The 16409-nt window shown below is 42.9% G+C and overlaps 2 protein-coding genes across 2 annotated transcripts in view; one reads left to right on the plus strand and one right to left on the minus strand.

The window, feature by feature from the left end:
* The window catches only part of LOC139220726 (uncharacterized), a 275609-nt gene that overhangs the window by 140006 nt on the left and 119194 nt on the right, over positions 1–16409 (plus strand). The gene's annotated exons all lie outside the window — the stretch shown is intronic.
* The window catches only part of fam49bb (family with sequence similarity 49 member Bb), a 32057-nt gene continuing 16865 nt past the window's right edge, over positions 1218–16409 (minus strand). Inside the window, exons 3-12 of the mRNA XM_070853165.1 lie at positions 15062–15144; positions 13810–13931; positions 12858–12963; positions 9087–9226; positions 7495–7572; positions 3545–3661; positions 3386–3465; positions 3183–3309; positions 3039–3109; positions 1218–2031 (exon numbers count right to left, since the gene is read on the minus strand). Of these exons, the coding sequence (XP_070709266.1) occupies positions 1968–2031; positions 3039–3109; positions 3183–3309; positions 3386–3465; positions 3545–3661; positions 7495–7572; positions 9087–9226; positions 12858–12963; positions 13810–13931; positions 15062–15134 (978 nt within the window). The 5' untranslated portion in view covers positions 15135–15144 and the 3' untranslated portion in view covers positions 1218–1967. The remainder of the gene's footprint in view (positions 2032–3038; positions 3110–3182; positions 3310–3385; positions 3466–3544; positions 3662–7494; positions 7573–9086; positions 9227–12857; positions 12964–13809; positions 13932–15061; positions 15145–16409) is intronic.

A 16409-nucleotide genomic window follows, 5' to 3' on the forward strand; every position in this document is an offset into this window, starting at 1 on the left:
TAATTTGTCCCCCATCTGTATGTGGCAGCCCTATGAGCTGTGGTGCGCTCAAACAGAGATGAAATGGCTCAGCTAGAATTACAGTCTCGCCGCTGCACCAATCAGACAAGTTGCAGTTTACATCCATGCCTGTCCAAAATCAGCTATTTAGTGGACAAGTTGAGGGTCTAAGGATGGAGGATGTTGTTTGATGTACAGATTGTGAGGGAAATCTTTGATTCTGTATAAACAAAACTGATTTGACTTAACTTGTTATTCTGCTCTATGTGTGCGACAGAGAGAAACAAAACCAGTCAGACTCCTTATATGCGTTTACATGCTCTGCTAATAAAGCGGACTGACTGAACACAGTTGTCGCTGTGACAGCAGACAGCGCTGCAAATATGAATGCTGCTGTGAAGAAACAACAAATTCTAAGATGCGGACACTTGTCAAGCTTAGAGGATCTCGACAATCAGCAGTTTAAGGTGGGCACCAAATATCACAGTCACAGATTCAGTATCAGTATACTGAGTATGACAAAAAGCTTTTTGCAGAACATTAAGTCATCACAGTGAAGTTGACCTTTGACCTCTTGGACATAAAATGCCATCACATCATCTTTTTATCCTGTTAGACATATGTGGGAAGTTTTGTCATAATAAGCGTATGAATTCCTCTGTTATGGCCAAAAAAAAAAGGGTTTTGCAAGGTCACCGTGGCCTTGACCTTTGACCCCTAAAATCTAACCAGTTTATCCTTGAATCCAAGTGGACGAATTTGAAGAAATTAAATATAAAAATGTTAATATAAAAAAAACATTAAAATGATCAAACTACATATTCAGTGACAACAAATCTTTTAAATGAACAAAACAACTCCACAAACCTGTTTTAATTGACACCTCCTAAAGCTGAGCTGACCAGCTGAAGCTCCATATTTTACCGTACAGACATGAGTGATATCAATGTTTTCATCTAGCTCTCAGCAAAAAAAGTGAACGAGCATTTTGTTTAACTACTCCTAGTGGCTGAGCTCATTCCAAACTAAATAAACTGACTCTGTGTGCGTCACTGTGTCTGTTTCATAAAAACTGTGAGATCTAAAATGTTCTTCTTCACTGCCCAGGAGATGTTACATCAGAGCTTTTCACATGAGAAAATAATAGTTTTTTAAAATAAATCTTCCTCTGAGCCGTCCAACCATATGAGATAAGAGATCAAATCTGACAAGGTGGGTTGTAGAAAACGAGTTCTCCTTTTAATTTCTCCAGCCACAACATACTGTCCATCTACAGTACAGACTCCCAATTTTAATCTGATTTTGCACACATCACAGTTTAAAGTTTCTCAAATGAAAAATACAACACAACTATGAAAAAAGGACATATGCACAAATCAAAACCTATAAAAAATATAAAAACAGTACTCTTAAATCTCATCTCGACAAGTACCATTTGAATAATAACAAAACATTTAATAATGCACAATAGAGCAGACAAATTAAACTGAACCATTAGTTTCTTTTTAAATAGAAGGAAAAGACATCATTTTCATCATGCAGAGGATGTAATATTAAATAACGAATCAAACAAAAATAATATATACTTCTCTATATATCTCTCTCTTTTAAATTTTCAAGTCAAAGCACTCCGTCCCTTATATAGGGAAAAACAAGACATGTTTAAAAACACCAGAGGATCCACAATGCTTTCATTAGCTGCCATCGTCGCATGGCCTTTTATCGAAAACATTACATCTCAGCAACATCTTTTTGGCACAGAAAAAGACGTTCATAATGGCAGTAGCATTTTGCATTATAAAAGAGGGCGGAGCTGTAGCTCTTTTTTCCATTATAAAATTCAAAAAAAAAAAAAAAAAAAAAGCATATAAAAGGAAACAAAAACATTCTGTGCACCGACATCAGTCAGGAGAGTGGTGTCTCCCCCCAGCAGGGTGTGAGGCAAGCAGTTGTACAGCAGCTCAGTCCTACTGCAGCATGCTCTTGATAGTCTTGTTGGTTGATTCATCATTCAGATGCTTGGTTGTGTACCTGCAGGTGACAAAGAAAAAAAACACAAACACACACACATCAGTGACCAGATCACATCTTCCTGTACGTCCCAATCGTGGAGGAAGTATTCAGACCCTTAACTGCAGTAAAAGTACTGATACGGCAACGTAAAAATACTCAGTTACAAGTAAAAGTTTTGTATTCAAAATCCTACTTAAGTAAAAGTTCACCATTAGCAAGAAATGTACCTGTAGTTTTCCTCAGTGGCCCCAGTAATTGATATATTACTGACGAATACATTAGTCAATTGTTAGTATTGATGCATGAATGTGGAAATAAAATTTTACGGCTGTAGCCGATCGAGTTGCAGTATTTGAGGTGTGGAGTATTAAGTATTTTAACGCTTCATCTGCTTTTTGTTTTCTCGATAAATCATTTCTTTTCTTATGTACAGTACTTGACTAAATGAACTCAGTTACTCTCTGGAGTACGTCTATAATATCTTGTCATCCTCTGTCAGATTGGGAACGTATCCACTGACAAAATCTGGTGACTTTTACATGCGAGTGACCTCATGCGACCCGGTAGCGCCGGCCTGCCTCGGGCCCCGCTACAGAGGGAGAGCTACAGATGTGAGGTCGCCACAGAAACGGCCCAGTCAGCTCGGCCAGCTGTGAGCGCCAGGCGAGGCGGGGTAACATTTGGGAGACTGAGCAGGGGGACGAGGTGTCAGATGTAATCGGCCTTTCTGGAGAGGCTTCGACACCCAACTCGAAACTAGCGGAGGGCTCCCAGCTGGCCGAATCCCCGCTGGACTGTGGCACAGAGTGAGTCACTGCGCTGAGCGAAATTAACCGAGAGGTCTGTCTGCTGCTTGTGGACATCCACCGGCATCATTCAGCTCGCAGCACAAGCGGCCGCCTCCTTTCAATGACAGCCGCAACTGGGGCGGTGAAAAGTATGCTCGCTGCCAGACTGTAGCTATAATCGCATTACATGCTGGGCTGATGGGGGAGAGACACAATTTGCTTTGGACATGAGCTTACCTGAGAGCGTTGAGAAGGCCTTCTACACTGTTGGCAGGCTGATCTTTGAGGACTTTGATGCAGCCTTTCATCTGCGGACAACAAACGGGCCGTTAGCTTTGTTCAGCGAGTTGCGAAGGTGGATGACGGGGTGGCTGTACTCACGTCGATTTTGGACGACTTCGCGAAAGCTCCGACGGGATGGACGTAGTCGTACAGGATGATGACCCCGACCATCACCCTGAGGCAGAAAGACACCGTCTCCTCACTGGCGAATCGGCTGCGGTACTCCCTGAGAAGGACACAGAGCGGGGGATTAGACTCATAGCTGGAAAGAGCAACAACTAAAGCGGCTGGGAGGTACTTACGGCGTCTCCAGCATGACTTTACACACGCTCGCCATTGTGCTTAAGCAGTCTGTCGTGTTCTCGATGGGCAGGTTCTTGTTCTAAGGAAAGACCAGAAGAAATGAGAGGATGCTCTCATGTGTGTTCAAAGTCTTTGCTGCTTCCTCCTGTTGGTCTTACCTCCGATACAAACTTCGTTGTGCCGTCACTTAATGTTTTCAGCATGGGTGTGGCGTCTGCGTAGAACAGAGATATCCGATTGGCCAGTTCATTGTTGACTTCATTCTCACCCTCAGCCTGCAAATCACAAATGCAAAGACATTTCATTGCAACATAGCTTTCTGTCTGGCATCTCTTTGTCCTGTAGCTGACTCTGACCTTTGACTCAGAGACCCTGGAGCTCAGAAGGACTCTTGTGTCGGTCGCTGGTTCTTACCTCAAATACACACGAGACATGTCATTAAAACATCATCCGTTCAGTCTACACAGGCGAGTGCAGGATGAGTCCTGAGTACAAACAGTTCAGCTGCACAATAACCAATATTCTGAATTCAATGGACAAAAGTAGTTTGACGGCTCTGCTAAAAGGCAAACTGTGTCGCTTCTCCCACCGTGTCAAGCTGTTTTGTTAGATGCGTCTAGTTTTTTGTTATGATCAACTTACTGACTTTTACTTAGGCTGGTGTGTAGAGCTGCCATTGTTCTGTACTGTGTATTGTCCCTGCTAAGTAGAAAAATAACCAAACAGACAAACAAACAAGTCTGAGAGTAAAACCACACATACTGACTCCCTTCATGTGCCTCAGAGTTGCTCCCATGAGACAGATGAGAGGAGGATCTAAACAGCTCTAGAAAGGCTTTAAAACAGCTGGCAGAGTGGCTCGCTCTTTACTGTGAACACCAGTTCTGTTGTTAAAATACATAATGAGCGAATTATCTATTTAAAGATGTATGAACAAAATGTATGTAGAACAATTGGAAGTTTTGTTCGGCATCACCCTCGTTGTTGTCATACAGCTCCAATAGATTGTGATAATTGACATAAAAGTAAAATACTGATACGAACGACACCAGTGAACCCCTGCTGCTGCTCCTGGTTTCCCAGCTGACTAACCCATCCTGCTGCTTTATAGTTTCAGACTGAATGAGACACTGAAAACACCTGGCGGGTAACAAAGAACAAGGTGTCTCTTGAACAGCCTATTCTAAATTTGTCTGCATATTTAAATAACAAGAGCTTTTAATGCCTTTGTGTTTTTTTTTTTTTTTTATGAGAACACTGACAGAATATGAATAATATCCCAAAAATTTCAAACCAATGTATTAACAAATGATGAAATATGAGCTGAAAGACTCTTTTACCGCGGGGACAGATGTGTTTCATCTCAGATGTCTGAGTGGTGACTAAATTGCTGCGTGAGGCTGAGCTATGAGGCAGGACGGCAGCCGGAGCGCCTTTCAGCAGTGACAGGTCCTAACGACAACTTGTCTGGGCCCATTTGCCTGATGGCGTATTCTGGTTTGGAGACTCAGCCCCCGTCAGACGGTCAAAACTAAGAAGTTTCACTTCTGCACACTCGAATCTCACCATTTCTTGCAGCAAACTCTCTTAAATGTACATCTGGTCAAGTGCAACGTGTATGATGTAAGAAAGCAAATGGATCCTTGAATTTTATATCTCCAATTGCCTGCGATCAATACAGGAAGCATCCCATAACACTTTAACAGTAGTGAGTGAGCTGCTTCCAGTTTTTGGCACTTAGATAAATCAATTATATTGTAATTTTATGTAAAAAAAAAAAAAAAAAACAAGAGTTAATTTGCAGAAACGGATAAAATCTATTCCTAAAATGAATAAACAAACACCTTCATTCATTCTCTATACTGCTTAGTCTTAAGGGTCACAGGGGAAGTGGAGCCAGTCCTAGCTGATACTGGCTGAGAGGGGGGGTGCACCCAGACAACCATTCATGCTTAAACTCACACCTTCTGGCCATTTAGAGTCACTATTTAACTGACCCTGCATGTCTCTGTACTGTGGGACCAAGAGAGGAGCCACACAGAGAGGCCCCAGCCTTCAACGGACTTGACTGACAATGACTCCCTCGCTAGTGAACCCAGTAAATGTGAGCCTGATATTCTCTGCAGCTGAAGGACACCAAAACAATCTATTTTGAGGTGGGCTGCAGAGTCGGGGGATAATTCTGTGGGTTTGTCACTGTGAGGAACATTTTTTACATAAATTAGTCACCTGATCTACTGTCAGCATAAAAATTATTAATAGCCGCTTTAACAAAGAAATTCTAAAATAAAACACAGAGCTGGTTTAATTTATTTCCACTTTGTTACGCATCAGGCAAAGTCCATACATGCAGCAACAATCAACAGTATTCTAGCTTTTTCATTTATCAGAAATATCACACAATTCAGTCATCGGTCGCTTTGCTTTCACACCACAAATAAATCTAATCTACAGGCAATCACGTGTTTGAGTTTGTTTGACAAATCTAACCTCTTTAGTTTGGTTCACACTGGCAGGTTAAGAACAGGGTTTGGGTGGAAGGATATTTGTCACCAATCATTGCAAAACTATTTGTAAAAAGCATGAATCTGAAACAGAGACCCGTTGTGTTGTCTGACTAGATCCCAGAGGGCATCATCTACTGTACAGCCTCCACACTGACCTGGAATTAACCGTTTCATCTCTAGAGGGTTTGGGCCATGCCACTGATTTGGGATCAGTTTCTGCCGCACCGCGCTGCCGCCCAGCACATTTTATGCTTTAGACTCCCTGAAACTCCCTGTGGGGCTCTGAATACGCGTAGCGAGACGCTTCCTGTCGCACTCTTCCTGACTCCCAGCAGCTCTAACAGTCAGCAGACTTCATTCATCGTCCCTGCCTTCCCTCTGATGCAGTCTGAACTGTGCTGGGATCATCGTGAGAGCTGATAGCTCTGATCAACATCAGGTCTGAGTACAGACGAATCACAATGACGCATGATTTATGCTCTTGATCAGGGCCAGCGCTACGGAAACATTAAAAAGGAATAATAAATTACAGACTGCTTGAACACTAAAATGAACATTATTGTATTAAAATAAACTCAGCCATCTCTACTGCATCTATTGATAGCTGACATAAATGCTACCCTTGTTTGGAGGACTAAATCTATGCTTCACTGTTATGTGTCATGTCTGTTTAGTGCACTGATTCCAATTAAGGAAAATCTTAATGCTACAGCATTAAGTGATACTTGAAACCAGTGGCTCATATCCAGTTGAAGCAGTTAACACAAATAGTTTTGTAATAGCAATGTACCAAACGACAACAGAAAACAAGGTGACAATGTGAACTTACAGAGAATTATCACCTGAAGCTGCAGCTCCCTTCTGAGCTTTATGGGAGTTTCAGCTCATTCTTTAGCTGTCTAGCCTGCAACTTTACTGTGTTGGTTCACTTTCACTGCTCCTGTAGTGTGGTTTTCAGAGAAGGCAGCTGTTTTCAGCAAAAGAGGTCTAAAAAAAAAAAAAAAACCTCCCGCAGAGACAGTTAGCGACTAGCTGGCGAAGATAGTGGAGCTCTTGGCAGCTGAGAGCCAGCAGAAACAGGCTGACATATTAGCATTTTTTAAAGCAGACATGGAGAATTTGTTAGAATGTATTTACACATCCAGCAGGTACGGAGCAACACTCACATTTAGTTGGAGTTGTGTGTTTGGCCACCAGGTAAATAGAAGAACAATAATAACTCTCTTTAGTTCTGTTTTCAGTCTCTATCAACTCCTATTCAAAGTACCAGGCTCTTTAGCTGCTAAATGCTCCACTATGTTCACCAGATAGTTGCAAACTCTGTTGGTCTGCTGTTTAGCGACGGTCAGTTGATTTTCAGAGCGGCTGAAACGAGGCTGACTGTGGATCATAACAGTAAAATTACAAGCGGTAAAACCAAAACAGTGAGCTGAAAGTTGTTAAAATGCTCCACGGAGCTGAGGGATAAAGCAGTCGGGTGATAATTCAGTTTCTTTGTGGGTTCACTATGAGCAACTCTTTTTACATACAAGCCGTCATGTGATCCCTTGTTAATACAAACACCTCACCACCCACAGAGGAGAGAGACAGAATGTGCTCACCGGTACGTTGTTGATCCGCATTCGGCTCAGGGTTCTCCGATAGTAGCTGAAGTCATTCTGAATGGCAGGATTTGTCATCTGCAAAATAAATAAATAAATAAATAACGGAAATGCATCTTAGTACAGAGAGAGAGGAGGAGGAGGGAGAGAGTTTCTCTGCATGTCTGTAGGTGGCACAGCCTGCAGCAGGACATTCAGCTCTGGATCAAACACGCCATCGTCATGACAGAATGGTTTAGCCAACAAGGCAGAAACATAGCTTTGGGGGGGGAAATGGCATGAAAAGAACACAGATACAATTACAATTTTATTTGCTGAACTGGATTTAAATCCTCTGACAGTCATCCCCCTTTACATCCACATCCCCGCTCATCCTGTCAGGAGAAATTTGGCTATTTTCCTGTTACAGTCGGGCTGTGCATCAGTATACTTTGTGACAAGAGGGTCAACAATTATGAAGCTGACAAAAGGGTATAAAGGGTCTCATTAAGGAGAGGCGAGGTTAGAGAGAGCACAGGTCAAATGTAGGCTTACTGTCTGATATTATTTAAAACACTTAACAAGAGGAGTCTGTTCACTTCTTTGGCCACGCTTCCTACAAAATATGGATCATCTGGTTTCACCGTGAAGCCAAACTGACCCCTCAAATAGGAGCCGGCCAACCAGAGAGCTTCTTTCAAACGTCACTGCATCGGAGAGCTCATCATGTGGCTAATTATCCTCATTCCTGTATGAGCCTGTCATAGTCAAAGCTGCACTGGCAGCATGCTAATCCCGCTACAATAGACTGGTACTCAGTCTGTGTCCACTGTGTGCACCAGGAGAGACAGGCTGCTTCGCCAGGGAGGGGCCGCACGTCGCACAGACACTTTAACTAGGTCAGAAGCCCGTGCATGGGTGTGAAAGATTGATGAATAGGCCTGGCGTGCCACCTTGCACCCCCTACCTTCATGTTTTTATCTTGCCAGTCTGGGTAGTGGGTACTAATTGGGACATGGCAGCAAATCGCCTGGGGGTGTCGGGGTGCCTTTTTTAAGTTTTTGTATCTAAGGAGAAAGGGTGCAGGGGAACCAGTTCACCCACTGTCTAAACAGATGAGTGCTCACACAATTATGTTTTTGACAATGGGCATTCGACCGGCACCCACGCTTGATTCCTGGTGTTTTCTGGGTTGGACATAAGCGATTTGTGTCTGAATTTGAGCCAGATAAGTTCTTAAAGTTTCCTTCCTCCATCATCTACAAAACCTGCCACATTATACAAAACTCGACTCAGGACGACAACAATTTGCAGCCCTCTTTCCCCTCTATAACCCTTATTAGCCATTCCACCGATATCCACTGTATTATAAACAGCAGAGCAGTATCAGGATTCTAATTAAATGCTAATCATGCACTCACTGGCTGCGGTCTAAAATTGCACAGAGCTAAAAATCAATTCGGGGGCATCAGCAGTTTGTAGAGCGACTAAGAGGTCTAGTTTGTATCACAGGAGAAAAGTGCAGAGTTTATATCAACATCTAAAAGGTTCGGTTGGGGTTTAAAAGAAGCAACAGACACTTGGGATGTGCTGGAGAAGTAAGACAGCCATACTTTAAGCTCATCAAAGCGCAGTGTGAAGTGCAGGATCTCGGCGAACTGCTTGGCCAGCGCCTGCTCCCGCTCCAGGTGCTGAGTGGGGTCGTTGTAAGTCTCGCTGGTCAGAGCTCCCAGGAGGCTGTGCAGCGCTGCCTCTGTGAGGGGGAAAAAAAAGAAGAGATATCTGTGTTAGAGGCGCAGCGCTGTCAGAGGGAGGGCACAAAAACATCTGCCTTTTTGTGGAAAATATATAAGGCTTTTATTGATTGTGTAAGGACCCTGATGAAGGCCTTGAACCTTGAGACACTGGATGATGTGTTTATGGTCTTCCAGGTCATCAGTGAGTGTTACTGAATGATGTTTCTTGTTCAGTTTTTTGTCATTCAAGCAGCAAAAAGAAGATTCAAGCAAGTGAAAAGATGCAAAGGTCATAAGGAAGGAGAAATACTGAGAATACTGAGAATACTGCGATAGAAAATGTAGGACAGTTTGTCAACAAATCAAGTAACTGCAACTAACTTATTTTTATCACTGATTAATCTACAGAATAGTTTCTCAATTCATTGATTATTTCCTTAGTCTGCAAAATGTCTTAAAAAGCCCAAAGTGATGTCTTCAAATGTCTTATTTCATTCAAGCAACAGTGTAGAACCAAAATGTGTTTCATTTACTATCCTAGATGAAAAAGAAAAGCAGCAAAACACAACATAAGGGCAATCAAGTAAAGTGATTATCAAAACAGTTGTCTCTACATTATGCATCAGTGTCTGCAGGGGCTCTGGGAAATTCAAACAAACCTGTATCACCTTTTTTTTTTTTTCCTACATTTTTATGGATTAAATGATAATCAGTTCATTGGACTGGAATTGAGAGATTAATCAGTGATGAAAATAATGATCAACTGCTGCCCAAATGTGTCATAATTAGGTGTAAAATGCATCACATAATATTGTAGTCGATGTATTCGACTTTAACTATGTTGGTGCAAAACACCAGTTAATCTTTAAAAGCCAGAAGAGAGGTAATCTGAAGGTCAGGAGGAGCAGCAGATCCTGGACGAGGCCAAAGAGCGGCTCTTGAAGTGGATCATAACCGCAGTGAGTTACGTGAACAGTGCATTCTGTCAGCTAGCTGAAGCATCCTGATTAGGACAGAGACAGATAATGGGGCAGCAGTGGTGCCCAAACTGCCCAGGGCCCAGTGCCAGTCTGGAGGGGGCAGCAGGGGGAGGGTCTGAGGGGGGGTCCCCGAGAGGCTTTCTTACTCAGATGCAGATGAGACATGGGACTAATTATCTCATTGGCATGAAATGGGGGGGTGGGGGAACGGGATTTCATTCAGGCAGGATTACATTCATTGTTTTGACAGTAAGTAAATACAAAGCCTGTGCCATGGCTTGACATAGCATACCCACACACAAACCGATAACTAGGCATGCATGAGGAGCACCGGCAGGGAAATGAGGAAAAGATTAAGTGAAATGTAGTGAACAACTTTCAAGCATGTAAAATTATTAAACAAACATGTCTTGTTCAAACACCCAGTTTTAAAAAAACCAAACAGAAAACCTTTAAAGCCCAGAGGGAATTTTTATTTATAGATACAGACAGTGTTTAGAATTCAGTCTAGACGCTGAAGAGAAGCTTCAATAATGACATAACGCAGGCGGGCTGCACATCTGATGCAATAAGGCTGCGAGGTACCACATGAGCACGTTAGATAGATTTATTCCAAGTGTACTTTACAATCCTTGTTGATTACATATGACGATGCGGATGTCAACATAACCCAGAAAAGGGCAGAATCAGACAGCAGTCCACTTAAGATAATCGTAAGGGGACTTTTAGAAGACGGACAGAGCGCTGGCAGTGCAGTGCACTAAATTGAGCACGTTTGCCATTCAGTAATGACTCCCATCTGCTTGGGCCAGCGTTTGCAGCGAAGCGGCTGATTAAAAATGGCCTTAGTGCTGCAGTTTCCCCCCCGCCTCTTCTTCGTCCCAGTCAAAACAGAAGTTAAGATGGAGCTGCTTTCAGGCCTTCAGAAATGAGCCACTCTAGTATGTCGGGAAGTCGCGGTAGGGCGGGGCGGGCGGGGGATGTCTGATCTCATCAGGTCACGGTGGAGCAGGCAAGCAGAATGCGGGCAGGCACATAGGCGCTTTACTCGCAGAGAGGGGAGGGTCAGAGGATGGCGGGACTTTAGTCTGGTCTAGACCCTACAATGTCTGACGGGCCAGACTGACTAAAAATCAGAGCTGTTTATTTCGAATAACAGCAAAAATGTCTAATCGTGATTATCTTAGCAGGCCTGTCACTACAAAACTTCTAATATTCTGTTAGTGTTAAGTTGAAGTCAAATTGAGCAGTTACAGCAGTTACATAACTTACATAATTGATTAATTTTTGTCATTCATCTAGCGAAAATGTCAAACATTTGCTGATCGCAGCCTCTCAAACGAGAATCATTTGTTGCTGTTGCTGTTTTATATTGCTGTTAAACCAATATTTAAAATATCGTGGTGGTCACATGAGCTAGAAAATGAATGTTCCTCAGCCAGCTAAATCAAATTCAAGTCAAATGTGGGTGTCAATGCAAGAACTAGTAGTTTGAGCAGGAAGAAAAAAAAAAAAGTCCCAATTTTTCATATTCAAAGTTAACTAACCAAATGTTTCAGCTCTACAAAATTAAACTATTTATATAACTTTCATTTAAGCCATTTATCAAGCAAAAGCATTTACTGGTACCAACTCTTCAAATGTGGGAAGGTTGCTGGTATCCTCAGTTTTATATTTCTGTAAAATGAAGACTCTACTACTAGTTAATACATGTACAGGGGAAATCTGTCCCCTCAATTCAAATGCAAAGCTAACTGCATAATCTTCCCACCATAATATCTTCCATCCTTGGTAGTCGCTCCACCAGCCTGTAGTAAAGGACTTTCATCTCCATGCATATCAGGCAGGACACCCGGCTGCAGAGGCCGTCATGGCCCCTGAAGCCTAAAGTCAAGGCATTGAAATAGAACAGTAGCCGAGGCTGGGACATGGCCTACTTCGTTACATAACAGCCATCACCAGGCTGCCCGCCGCCCACTGCTCCCGCCGACTACCTTCTTCTCCACCGCCACTGGGATTACGGGGTTGAGGGCGTCAAGGCATGGCAGACTCTACCCCGCTCCTGCCCCCGCAGCCTCAGGGTCATAAGATGATCAGGGAGCAGTAAGCCTACTCCCCCTCCCCCCACCCCTGTATCCACGCTAATTAAACAACCTATAGCCCCATCCTACACAGAGGTCAGCGCACAGTGCAACGCAAGCAGCATGTTGAGAAATGCACGGCTGAGGGGGCTTTCAAAGCATGTTTATATAAGTCTGGGGTGCATGTTATGTGTGTGTGTGTGTGTGTGTGTGTTGCATGTCTGTTGACTTTTGCAGCTCAGCAGTCAATATCACAGATGCACATGCAAACAATTAAGGTCATGTATGGAGGTTGTGTCTATATGGCACTACTTTAAAAGACCTTTTACATGAAGGACGCCTGCTTTCGCCCTTCATGGACGTGGGAAAGCAGCACCTTCAGGTATAGCTTTAAATTAGAAACTGCACTAAATCCATTGACTGCTCATATTGTTGCACATAACACATAATGTTGCTTGCAGTCGAGCAAAATCTCACACCTGAGCTTGTTCCGCTTGAAAAGGAGTGAGTGTGAGCCACAGTCTAAGAACCACTGATCTTCCTTTTTCCAGGCCTGTGTTATAAGGTCCCTGCAGACAGATACGTACCTAATCTCTGGGAGAACTCATAGAACTTCTTCAGTTTCCCCACCAAGGGAACCACGGCCGCCCACGCCTGCTCCTGTAACGCCTCATCGTTTGGATTCTGGATCGCCTGGAAATAGAAACGCCAAAAAGACCATTCGTCTAAATCTTACAAGGGAGAAAAGACTTTATGGAAGTTCACAGTTTGATACATTTTAAGGCATCCAAAACTGTGTAGTGACGCTTGTTTAGGGGATCTCCATCAACTTTACACATCAGAGTCTGTTTGCAGGTGTGAAAAAGGTTGTGTAAAGTCTTTAGTTCTGCTGCATCGATTTTGATTTTTAGAAATAATTTAAAACTGTCCATCTGTCCAGCGTCAGACAACTATAGAAGTACTGTTTTAAAAGAAAAGTTTCCTTCTCTTTGGATAAAGCAGCTGGAAACAAAATTCCACTCAGTGCTCCTGAACTAATCATAAAAGTTTAATAGCCCGTTTGAGGGCACTCCGTTGTTCACAAAAACACTGTCGCTCGCTCTTGTTCTGTGTGAACCCAAAAATGGGATGCCGTGGTTGGAAATTAAATGTAAAATTTCTCTAGTGTCAGTCTGGTTAAGCTCTGGCCTTTAAAGGAAGCCTGAGGCAAGTCAGAATTGATAATGTCTTGTTTTTATTGACATTTCATTTATTCTTTTTTCATTTAACTTCCACTGACAAAGTCTCTTTTTAGAGAGTAATACAGACAAGACGGCATACGCAGTGAGTGAAAACAATGCAGTGTATGATGCAACTTACTAAGAACATCAGATCCAGTTACAGGTAACACCTACACTCCCTATGAGCTCATCAACTCTTGATAAAGCCTTTAAATGAGCTAATGCAGCGTCCCTTCCAAACCTCTTCTGCACAGTAGGGAAGCAGCAGCAGCAGCAGCAGTAGCCAGCAGTCAGAGGTGGATATTTGTATCTGCTGTACCTCTCTGATCTCCTGCCCCGCTCCCTTGTACGCCTGCAGCTCGTCCAGGATCCCCTTTGCGTCCTTCAGAACCACGTCCACCTGCTCCCACACCTCTCGCTCCGCGTCTGTGGGCTGGGCATCTGCAGGAGACAACAACAGCAAAAACAACAAGGTCAGCAGGACAAATCTGGCTGGCATCGGATCCGTATTCACACTGGGCTCAACAAACAATAAAGAGACAGCTCTAGGAACTCTATCAAATCATCAAACATACTGGAAAGTTTAATAAGCAACTTTCAATTATGCAAATGGAGGTTCACTGAAATAATCTCATCTTTCCAGCGCTTCCTGTTTAGTTTCGACACCACCCACTTTCCTGGCTGAGGAGGAGGAAAATGGAGCAAGATAAGAGGAAACAAAAGGGTTACACAGAGACACACACACACACACACACACTTGCAGCTCTGTAACAACTCTGGGTATAGAGAGGGTTCAGACTTTTTTTCGTCTTTATTTTGGTTTGAGAGAAGCAGCACTATGAACCTTTTCCACCACCTGAAGCAAGAACACCTTGCCAAGTGTGAAGACTGTAAGCTTTCAATCCGCTGCAGAAGAAATACCTAAAACACAGCTCTTATCAGCAGATACAGTTTAGAGTTTTTACTTCACACTTTTTATTTTGCACTGTAATTTGTTCTCATTTAAAAATCATTAATATTTAGTGTCAACCTCCCTGAGGTCTGATTTCAAGGCATAACAGCATTTTGAAAATGCAAATATAACAACTTTATAACAGTGATCACTGCTTCATGAAAGGCATTTCTTGGATATTTAAAATCATGATGTCCTTTTAATATAAAAAACACCTAGAAACAGCCTGAGCCTGCATGAGGCATCGTTTTCTCTAAAGGTATGACTGAGTCTCTGGCTTTGCCAAGTGTGAGAAAAGTACAATGCAGGATCAAGCTGTGATGAGGGGCCTTAGGCTACACAGAAGCTGAACTTCAGTGCTGCAACTCTGCACCGATTGATATTCTGCACACATTCCAGCGCAGAAGAGGCAGGTTGATGGAAAGTGCAGAAGCTCTAGTGGTAGATTTGGTTGTTTTGCCGCTGGGAAGAACAGAGTGTAAAAGATAAGTGGGAGTGTTGTGGTGGTGGTGGTGGGGGTGGGGTGGGGGGTGGAAAGTTTCCGAGCTGATAATGGTATGGAAAGATATTCATGTGATCAATATCAAGAGTGGGAGCAATTACTTAAAATGAAACTCACTTTCAAAATCGAGGAAAAAATTAGGCTCCTGTTCCAGATCTGTGCAAGTCAAAACTTTCAGTAGGTTCCCCATGTTACGATACCTGTTGAGGAAAAAGAGAGAAGAATCAATAGAGGAGAAGAATGCAGCAGCAGAGCGAGCAGGTGGCGATGCGCTACTGTATCCATGACATCTCACACTCGCTCTGCTTCACTGCTCTGGTGCCTGTATGAACTCGGTGGTGCCCCAGATGTGCCCACTGCTCACAGACACCAGAGTTCCCGTTGCTACATGCCCCCTCCATGTGTGTTTCCTGTGCCCAGGCTCCTACCAGACCAGATGTCAAACCAAAACGTCTCCAAAAATAAAAAGCTCAGTTTGAGACTTTCTGCTCTGTTAAGCAATCGCCTTTCGTCTTTACAGGCAGTTGAATGCAAAGTAATTCATTTTACAAGCCTCCAGAGGGAAAATCAAATATAATCTATGTTCACATCTACACATGAAGCAGGTAGTCGGTTACTTTACACAATAGGACGCGTCCAATTAAACTTTTATAAAGACTGTCGCAAACATAAGAGGACCCGTTTATGAAGTTTGTGAATTAGAGCTTATATATATGATGCTTTGAAATTCACTTTAACGCGTCTTGTCATAGGAGCTGAAACACGGCATCAATATTTAACATGCCTGAGTAACGTAAGTGCATACAGCACATGTGGTACAGTAACAGAACCTTACTGTACATTTACTGCAAGAGCACGGAGGGCGAAATAAGATACAACAGTCTATATTAGAACATGGTAAATGTGTACTCCTGGAGTCACGTTAGACAACATTTAATTCTAGGAAAATGAGAGCACAGATCAACAGATCTATAATAATTCATCAAAATGATCCATGTTTCCAAATTTTGACACCTCCAATTGTTTTGTATGAAGAACAAAATATACTTTTAATTTCTTAATTATGTGATGATCTAGCTTGAGAAGTGCAATTCGTCAGTTGTGATCATTTTCTGTGGATTGACTGATCGTGTCAGCACTAGAGGAGTGTATGAGGAAGGGATATGATCCTGTGCCAAAACCAAAGCAGAGCCTGAATCTGCAGCTCTGCACTTTAACAACACTGAATTGTGAAGCGAGTCCCACGGACTTTCACCCAGAAATGACTAACCAACCAGCAAACCTCTGCTACACAGCAGAGTTTAGTTAACACGGCATGCTTCTTCCTGCCAAACATTTAAAAACATTTTAACTAGATTTCATTACTGTTCAGCATGATCTGTGCTGATAGACGCTGCATAAATCGCTCCATCGACTGTGCTACACTACTGCACTTTGCTGCGCTGCTGTTGTTAATGAGACATGA

Source organism: Pempheris klunzingeri, chromosome 21 (genome assembly GCF_042242105.1).
Source record: "Pempheris klunzingeri isolate RE-2024b chromosome 21, fPemKlu1.hap1, whole genome shotgun sequence".
Lineage (NCBI taxonomy): Eukaryota > Metazoa > Chordata > Actinopteri > Acropomatiformes > Pempheridae > Pempheris > Pempheris klunzingeri.